Source organism: Hesperophylax consimilis, chromosome 12 (assembly GCF_061612785.1).
Source record: "Hesperophylax consimilis isolate HC1 chromosome 12, BYU_Hcon_1.0, whole genome shotgun sequence".
NCBI classification, from domain to species: Eukaryota; Metazoa; Arthropoda; class Insecta; order Trichoptera; family Limnephilidae; genus Hesperophylax; species Hesperophylax consimilis.
Genome location: NC_142847.1, coordinates 16,891,301 through 16,901,346, shown reverse-complemented (window position 1 = coordinate 16,901,346; position 10,046 = coordinate 16,891,301). Strand labels below are relative to the sequence as shown.

At 32.5% G+C, this 10,046-nt stretch overlaps 1 protein-coding gene across 1 annotated transcript; it reads right to left on the bottom strand.

The window, feature by feature from the left end:
• Positions 1–6,632: 6,632 nt before the first annotated feature.
• On the bottom strand, positions 6,633–9,014 carry LOC149419240 (uncharacterized). The gene is made up of 3 exons (XM_089637745.1): positions 8,893–9,014; positions 8,016–8,177; positions 6,633–6,858 (listed from the first exon to the last, which is right to left on the bottom strand). Exons 1-3 carry the CDS (start codon positions 8,915–8,917, stop codon positions 6,701–6,703), a joined length of 345 nt encoding a protein of 114 aa, XP_089493871.1. The 5' UTR covers positions 8,918–9,014; the 3' UTR covers positions 6,633–6,700.
• Between the last annotated feature and the right edge of the window lie 1,032 nt (positions 9,015–10,046).

Sequence of the window (10,046 nt, the reverse complement as noted above, 5' to 3'; positions counted from 1 at the left end):
TCGTATAATATGAATCAGTTGTTACTATCACATCGAGAAACGTCTGGACGCGAAACACAAAGCTGGTTGGTTGCTGGGAAGTAAATTATGAACATTTATAAAAGTGTCTTAACTAAATACTTAAACGAAATATTCGACTCTGAAAATAGAACCGAATTTTTTGCCGAATTCGGACTTCGCAAATTTGTTCATAACGTGGCGAGTAATTTGCGCTCCCATGTAAAAATGTCTATTCATTCAAAAGCAGATTTTACTTTTAAGAAGTAAATGGTGATATTATAATGCGAGATGCCTATTTACTGTCAGATTGATTTATTGACGAATCACAGTCAGCTTCACTCCCTTCGTTCTTCAACAGTTGATTTTACCCCTCGCCATTATCTTCTCGTCTATTAATTCCTATGTCTGTGCATCCACCGCTGGTATTAGACATCTTTCCTGATTAAAAAAAAATAGTTTTAGTCTATATTTTAATGTTTTAGAACACAGTTATTTGAAAAAATGCTACATCTACGCTGCGATTTTGTGACCCGTTCATTAATATTTCAATTTTCGAAAAGGTAAGCCCATTCAGACGGTAGAGCGGTGATTGGCTAGAAAGTGGTAACATAGCAAAAGCCTATTTTCCACGGGGAGATTTGAATTCATTGCAATAAAGTGGCGCCAAGTGAATGCATTTGCAATGGTTTTTTTTGCAATGCGTTGATAATATTATTCTTATGAATACGAACCAAATTCATTTTTAGAAAACGAATTTTATAAAATATATTGTGATAAAACTATACTAACAGACCGAACGATTAGTCATTATAGACCCGATATAGTTTTACATGACAAAATTAAAAAAATAACTTATAAATATCATTGATGTCGCTATTCCAAATTCCTGTAACATTAAAATCTGTTAATGAAAAAATAAGAAAATACACAGATTTAGGAAACGAAATAAAAAGAATTTGGCATTCTCAGACTATAAAAATATTACCATTCGTTATTTCGGCTACTGGCATTATACCTAGCTCTCTCATTAAAAAATTAGGCGTGTTAGATCTATCAAAAAAATTATATATAAAGATGCCAAAGTCGGTCATTTTGAATGCATGTAGGATAACGAAAGATTTTTTAAATATTCATGTTGAGGGATCAGTAGGATTTATATGCCCTGTTAGAAGTTCTACCGAGCCGAACCCTCTGATATGAAAATATCTGGAGTCGGATTTTTTTTCTCATTTCATCTCTTGTGAGTTCACGTGTTGTTGTTTTTGTATTGTTTTGTATTTATTTTACTTGTATAATGCACTTGCATAATGTTGATTGACTAGCTGATCATTTGTGGAAAAGTGAGTGGAAGGGTTTAGTTTTTCCTATGGGGAAGATTTAACCCGGACAACAAAATCGGAAGCATAAAAATTATTAAAGTTAATGTTCTGAATGAAAGGTAATAACCAAGTTGCAGTATTACTTATGCATTAATGATGTAAAATCGAGGTTATTTATTAGCGCATTGCACATATTTCCTTTGAAGACATTCAAATTTTTAAATTGAAAGTCACATCTAGCATACTATGATGACAAAGATATGATAGGGAGAGTGTTGAGAATAAATGTATGTATTCAAAGAGTCGCACATGGTGGAAGACTCTCTCAGCATCGCATTGGTCGTGAAAGACTACCATTCTGATATGGCTTTAGCCATATGTTACTAGGTATTTCCCAACCTTCCTCTTCTCTCCCAATACAGAAATAGCCCAAACTATTTTCATCACCGCTAAATAGAATAATACAATTTATTTATAATACAGCATAATTATACCGTTTTCAACATGGATTTCAACAAGTACTTTTTAACATTAACTCCATACAGGACGCCCCGAGGAAAATACATTCCTCAGGGCCATCTTTGGGGATGCTGAGCGGAGGGTATTTTTCAGAAGATGAGGTTGTGAAAACGGAAGAGACCCATGTCGTAGGGGGAAGGAAACACGACCCATTCTCGTGAGATAAATAATGTCTACCAACTATAAATGATGGTAAGTCATGTTTCCCGACCGTGCACTGGCGCCGAAGGGATAAATGATACTAGTTCCTCGGAATATCTTCTATTTAAATACCGGTTGAACAAGTATAAGTACAGATGAACAATGCAATCCGTTTGTAAATATAGAAGAGTCCATCAAACGGACCGCCCGTTTTTTCACTGAGTCAAGTGTTTTTTCGAGAATTTTAGGGCTCCAGACGAGAGTTGGCTGTCAAATTCAACAGTGGTAAAAAGCATGTAATATTGATGTAGTGGTATGTACAAACCTACATAAGTGCCTGGAAAGATATATCAAGGATTATATTTAATATCCGGCGTTGCTCGGGTTATGAATGGTTCGGAGTAAAGTTTTAAGGTTGTGAATTCTAATGTACCTAAAAACTGGGTGCAGTTAAGAAGGAAATACATAATATTACTGTTAAAAATAGACAAAGTTTTTTTTAAGTGTGTATTGGTTTCACTTGATGGCTCCATGCCTTCCTCGGGAGTCCTGTACGTCATCTAACATGCCCTTCATTCTCCTTATAACTCTTTATTTATACGTTTTCCTCGAGCGTCTCCAACTTTTTCGACCACTCTCTACTGTATACCACATGGTTATCTACTGTTAAAATCTACATTATATCGTCTTTAATTCCGTATATCATTTTAGTGGAGAGATAATGCGTTAAGTCTTCCTTAGGCTTCCTCAAATTTTCTACAATTACTGATTACTACATTTATTTGTTAAAAAACAACATTTTCGACTCGTATGTACAAACATAAGTGCGACGAAATTAACCTAGAAACAAAAAAAAAATTGTATACCTAGTGAAAAGTGAAAGAAGTCGTTCCTTTCGGACTTCAAATGGACTTCGAGCTACGTCACGTGCTTGCGAGCGGCCCGATGAAAGGTGCCTGTTTGAGCCAACCTTGTTAAATACATTTTCTATGAACCTTAAGCCATGACATGAAAATCGTCGCCTAGATATCAACATATTTGTTTTACGAGCAAAAGGTCAAATCTGATTTAAGATTTTCACGGCCAAAAGTATTTTTGTTATTTGTTAAAAAAAAGGTCAAATCGTTCGCGATCGGTAATACATTTTGAAAATTTATATTATTGTTTATAGTAAATAAACATGTTACCACTATCATGTTTCCTGATGGGACGTCACAGACGATCACAAATACTCACAGAAATAAAAAAATCACCCAGCGCCGAAATGTGAAAGAACACAAGTAATCATTCTTCATTTTAGCAAAAAATCATTAAAAAAGTCACACCATTTTCCCTTATCATAACTCTCTGTAATCTGATATGTGAAGCAGCTGCATTTGGGAGAAAAAAAAGTTTTCATGCCAAAATTTAAAAGTATTCTACCATTAAAACAACTATTGTTCCGGTATCATAATAATAGTGACCGGATAAATCATCAAAATGATAATTCATCACATCTTTAAAAAATTATATAAAGTCATGAAAAGTGATGAAACAAAAACTTTATCAACCGACTTAAGTAGGTTAGGTTAGATTAAGTTTAAATTTATTTTTTTCATCGTTTCTAATGACTTTAAATCACTTTTTAAAAGTGTGTTGAATTGTCACTGTGTTGAGTTATCATGGAGCCCATAATAATAAATACATTCATCAATGAGTGTTATAAGTTATCACAAACTTTCAAAATCTGGTAACAGGTATATACTTGAAGCCGGCTAAAGTATTAACGTGAAAGCAGTAAGTGTACCGCCTCTTCCATGAAGCGAATCATTTATTTTATTTATTTTTTATTTATTTATTTTATTTTAATATTACATTTAGTTACAATGGTGACGTATTTCCCATCTCACTAGGTGTGGAACGCCTGTGTTGAGATGGCAATTTACATGGTGGTTGTTGACTAGGTTTTAGCTAATACAATATTGTGAAAATGCCAGATAAAATAAAATAAAATCAGTATTTTTTTGTTTTTTTTTTTTTAAATTATACAATTCAAGAATGAATGTAGAAGGTGGAGGCCAAGCAATAATAATTTTGAGTAATTGATTAATAAAGTTTCAGTTTGACCAAAAGGCGTATTATACATATATAATGTGATATAGAATATAATATGAATTTGATTCTTATTAAAGAATGGTAAATGATCTATATCATAATAATTTGTACACCTTTTCTAATCTTATTTAGTACGCTTACACCGGCTTCGAATTATTTTTAACTTCCATTAGTAATTCTGTAATACGTAGTTTACAACACATACGTCTCAAATTCGATAATATGTACTTTGGATGATTATTTTCGATAAGATTAGATTTCTTGGAAAATATTTTATCTAAAATAAATTTTATCATTTTAATAAAAATAAATGTAAGCTATTATGTAATAAGTAGATAAGGACACGATAAACATTGAATAATTTTGCTGCCGGCAAGAAAATTAATTTCCAAGAGGCCACCACTTGTATGTATTTTTTTTATGAGGATAATAATAATATAAATAAATTAAAGATATGAAATTGATAAATGGTCAGGTCTCAGAAGCTCAGCGGTTAGAGTATTCTCCCGGTAAGATATAGGTCTTGGGTTATCTTTTCTGTTTCATGTTTTTTTTGATGAAATTTTACATTGATAATATATGTATAACCTTCAAATGTTATTACAATCAATTGAAGAAAAAACATTATTTAACGAAAGCTAAATTAGTAGGTCATCATTTTTAGTTTTTCCAATACAAGTAGATAATAAAATGTATTGGTAATCATATGGCAGAAGGAACCATCTGCACTTTTTTTCCATTTTCAAGGTTTTTTCTAGAAAAGTTTTAAAATGCTCTTACCTCGACTGTGGCAAAAGGATACATCAATCAGTAGCTTACAACAAAAGTTCTAAAATAGCCATTATAGTTATTTATTTTTGGGGTATTATGCCGTGTTGTGCTACCTCCTTCTTTAGCCAACGTTTTGGACCGCATTGCAGTGTCCATCACCAGGGCAGATGTGTAATTTGATTCAGATATGATTCCCCAATATAATACCATAATAACCCAAAAAACAAATCACTATAATACTTTTGGCCATGAAAATCTCAAATCATACCTTATTGTAAATATGGCAGAAAAATCAAGCGCAGATTCCAACTTCTGCCATCGAAATAGATTCTCATTTTTTTCTTTTGAAAGTTGAAGTAGATTCTTTTTTTTTCGAATACGAATTTTTACAAATAGTATTCTGGCACAATATTATAATAAATGCGCCTTATAAGCCACTTTTGGTATTACTTACACGATAGTCGGATTTCTAACTATCTTTACATTGTCCAGGACAGTATATTGTTCTGCTAAGTTGTTGTTGATTTTGTTGTTGTTGTTGTCGTCGGTGCGTATCAGTTGAAGTGATTTGTGAATTCAATTATTTTGCTTTTTGTTTTAGTAAAGATCTTTTACATATTATATTAAATTCTTTTAAAACTAAAAACTGTTGTTTACTTTAGTCTGGATTGCAACTGAGAATCGCAGTTATCAATTTTAGTTGGAAAATGGACCCTTTGGAACGCCCGTCCCATTTAACATAAATTTTAAAATAATCAATAATTAAAAGGCAGGTATGCGTTTGTCGTTCATTTTTTATGTCCACACTTTGTATTATCAATAAAAAATCCAATTACCACATCGGATATGCGCGGAAGGAAACTCCAAACGAAAGACATCTTCTGAGATAACAATATTTTTTAGTTCATATTAGATGGTTTCCTCAGTACGAAAGCCATTTCTTTAGAAGTCGGTATTCCACAATATATATTCATCCAGATTTAAATGTGACGAAAATGTTTAAGGTGTATTGTGATGTGCACTGTCAATAATGTATCGACAATAATTAAACTTATCGATAACTATCCTTGTAAAGTATAATGTGTTTTAAACACCCGTACAATTAAACTTTTAGTTATACTAATGACAAGTTAGATAGTTGGACAAACATTAATAATGAATTTTAAAATTACATTATTAATGTTTGCGCATTCTATTGATATTAAGTTTGTTATCAATACGTATTGAATTAATCGTGTTTTCTTTAATTTCTCTTGTTATTATAATACTATCGTATTGTAAAATATAAGACTTATAAAATCGTATAGTAAATAAAATAGTAAACAAAATAGTAGTAAATAAAATAGTAAAAAAAATAGTAAATAAAATAGTAAACATTACTGTTATGATATACATAAATAGAAAACGACTAGTAATATTAACATTATTTTATTAGGACCTTGTTCAAGATGATTGAGGTAAAACGAGACACAATATTTGAACGAAAATCTCGAGAAGATATTTAGTTCTTCAGAGCCTAATTGACAACACCTTAAGGGCTACATAAATTCGAATTAAACGAGAAAATTTGTCAAATATGTCAGTTGTAGGAATCGATCGAAACACTATTTTTGTTTTCTTGAAAAGTTTTGAAATTAACAGATGGGCCCTTTTACAATACCGCTACATATATTTTCTGTACATTGTATGAACCCTTTTCAAAACGTGAAAATTTTAATTTTAAAATATATGAAGGAATCATAGGAATATTTTTATTCAGTGGATAGGATGGTGTAAAAATATAACTAATATATTACTATGAATATTTATTGAACATTTTTCATAAATTTGCAAACAATAATGTTAAAGTATTATTCTTAGTCTCCCAGGGGTCTAACTTGATGAGGTGGGCATTGAGGAGAACATTGAGGTGGACCTTGGGGACATTGAGGTGGACCTTGGGGACATTGAGGTGGACGTTGGCAATGGGCATCGCCTTTGTTATGATTGCATTCTCCTGTCAATTGTCCATGAACTGCAACAAAAGATTGTATCATTGTATTTTAATAGATTATTCTATCTACCTACTCGTAGTTTCAATGTCTCTAACTTTACTGGCATTGAGGATTAAAAAAAACAAATTAAAATGTTTCTTAAAATTAAAATAAATAACATTTAAATAGTTTTCTTTTCAAAGCAGCATGCTGCATGCTTTTGCTTCGTCTTTGCCGAATTTTCACTTTGCTTCTTCATTAAATTTCACTACTTCCCGTGGGTGTACTTGTATTGGCCTTAAAAATACACCTTGAAGAAATGCGAAAATATTCAGAATTTCATGAATACGTGTTCCGATATCGTGATAACATCATAATTTACTAAAAGTTTATCAGGAAGCCTTAATTCATTCGTCAAAGCCTGCAATCCAATTTTTAACCCGATTACCAATAATTTGAAGAGATTCTTAATAAATTATCAATACTCATTTTTCTCTGTGCACGATTCAATCAACGATATTTTTTGATTGTTTTATTATTCAGGCTTCTAACAAAAACAAAATGAACATCAAATAGTCTCTTTAAAATTATTTTGCCTGTACTTTCCTTCTCTTTACTTTATTTCTCTATACAAGTTTAAAAGAGAGGCGTAGTATTATTGTAAATTTCACTCATTATTATTTTCAATATTTTTCTATTTACCTGATTGCGCTACCTTTTCACTCATAAAATATATTATTATTTTATAGGCTTTTCCGATTACGGTGTTTTAAATGATACACAACCATCAATATCTCAGTGGTGATTGTTTAACATTTGTGTAAAATTTAAAAGAATTGCAATTTTCGTCTAATATATCCGAAACTATTTGATTAATCGCACGCAAGATACATCGAATTTTGGTAAACCACAAGGCACGATTTTTGGACCAATGTTATTTTTATTATATCATTACAACGTAATACGTAAGCATGTGTTCAACTATTTTAATCATTTCACATGCCGAAGGTACAAAAAAATATACGTAATTAAATTGGTAACCGAATAAAACAGAAGATGATAAAATAAAGGGTTAGGTTAGGCTACGTTTCACTTTTCGCAAATGTTATGTTTGTCACTCTTCTGTTGTGTCATGGAACCATATGAATCAAAGGGGTCGGGGTTTTAAAAAAATATATGTGGTTGAAAGTTTTCTTACCAAGTCCAGCCCCTTGGTCGGCTCCCTGGACCGCCCCGACTACTCCTCCGACAACCGCTCCTGCCACTCCACCCACCACGGCTCCTGTAATGCCGATGACTCCCATGCCCACATTGGCGACACCCCCTACTACGCCAGACAGAAGTCCTCTAGAAGCTGGTTCTAGAAGATTAAGTGAACATTCAAAATCAAAACGACGTCTCCAGTGTATCCACTTGAGAGCAAATGCTGTTTTTTTTCGGCTAAGGAAGGATTATTTCAGCCCCTTTAAGTGTATTGTTCTTTTAAACATTTCCAAAATTGTGTATTAAGATTTTTAATTGTAATATATTTTAATCAATATATATATGAAGAAATGTGAAGTGTAGCAGAAGTCCGGGACACAGAGAAAAACATGACACGATCAAGTGAATTAGATATTTGAGTTGGGCCATGGTCAGAATATGTATGAATGTGAATGAGACAGGCATTGTGTTCCCAGACCAAATTGTTGGCGGTCTGTCCTCCGAGAAAACGGCGTGATGGTTAGTTAGTTAGATATATTTTAATCACTTCGAAATCGCAGCATTTTTTGAGATTTTTAAATGTTAATCCAAAACCATAGCAATTTTCTGTAATTGTATTTTTTCTTACTTCAAAATGGAAGGCTTTTAACTAAACTTAAATGCTTCACTGTAAGGACATTAAATTTAATAAAAAAAATAATACGATAGAGGACAAAAAGGTAAGGCAAAAACCGATACTAAGCAAATTTAGCGTTCCTACTTGAAATGAATGGCCTATATTATTTATTTACATTGGTTCACGTAGTGATATTGTTAGAGCAAGTTTAGCTAGTGTACGTAAAAAGTGTGAAAATTTAGGTTGTTGAACTTACTCTGTGGTTGACATCTGTCAGACATCGTTATGTTCTAATACTCGTGTTGTAGGTAAGATTGATAAGAAATAATTGTGCTATGTTGGCCGTTTTTTGTAACTGCTGGTAAAGCTGAAAGAATTAACATAAATACTATATTAGTAATTGCGTGAACTATTTTAACAAAAGTTTATGTGATAATTTATCAAATATTATTGACAAAGCGATCAATCAATTTGATAATAGATGTTTAACTTCCTTGCATAATAGATACAGATTAGGAAATAGTATCACCTAATCTATACCGTAATAACATCATACTGAACAAATCTATTTTAGGATGGTAGAAACAAATATACGTGGAACTGGCAAAGAAAGTATGAAAGTAGATTGAATGCTGTTGAAATGAGATCCCTGTGGCGTATGTGTGGTAAAACCATGTATGATCGTGTGAGGAATGTGGAGATCCGCAAAGAGTGCAAGGCTGATATAAAGTAATGAGTAAGATCAAGAAAGGGACGCTTAGGTGGTTTGGGCATGTAGAGCGAATGAGCGAAGAAAGGAGTGTAAGGAGAATATACGATGCAAATGTGAATGGTAGCAGAAGTCCGGGACGCCCGAGGAAGACATGGCACGACCAAGTGAATCAGATACTTGAGTCGGGCCATGTCAAGAGTCAGAATAATAGAAGAGTATGTATGAGAGGATGTAAGAATGTGAATGAGGCAAGGAGTGTGTGCCAAGACCGAGTTGTTTGGCGGTAAGTCCTCTCTGCCTACCCCTGCGGGGAAATGGCGTGATGGTTAGTTAGTTAGTTAGTTTAGAAACAAATATGATAAAAAGTTCTGATTAGAACAGAAAAATGATTTTTAAAATGCAAATAGCTAATGAAGTTATGAAATTTCTTGATCGATTTTTCCAAGTATGCGCATGGTAAGAAAAGGTTAAATGGCGTAATAGGGATATCGAAATAGCTTTGGTATCGAAACTCAGTATTAATTTTTGTGGGTGAAAATTTATTTCTTCGGCTTCTTAAACATAAATACAACACAAAACGTTTTGATTATTTCAAAATTTCGAAGTCAATTTTGAGGTCCAAGTTTAATTTTTCTTCTCATTAGAAAAAAAATTAGAACACTTTAACTGTTCCAAATCTGGTAGGTTGCAAAAGAAGA

Excerpts from the sequence above, each read along its gene's own strand:
- LOC149419240 (XM_089637745.1), bottom strand. The coding sequence starts at position 8,917 with ATGTCTGACAGATGTCAACCACAGA. Across the intron at positions 8,178-8,892 it reads TGACAGATGTCAACCACAGA|AACCAGCTTCTAGAGGACTT; the intron begins GTAAGTTCAACA and ends TTAATCTTCTAG. Across the intron at positions 6,859-8,015 it reads CGACCAAGGGGCTGGACTTG|TTCATGGACAATTGACAGGA; the intron begins GTAAGAAAACTT and ends CTTTTGTTGCAG.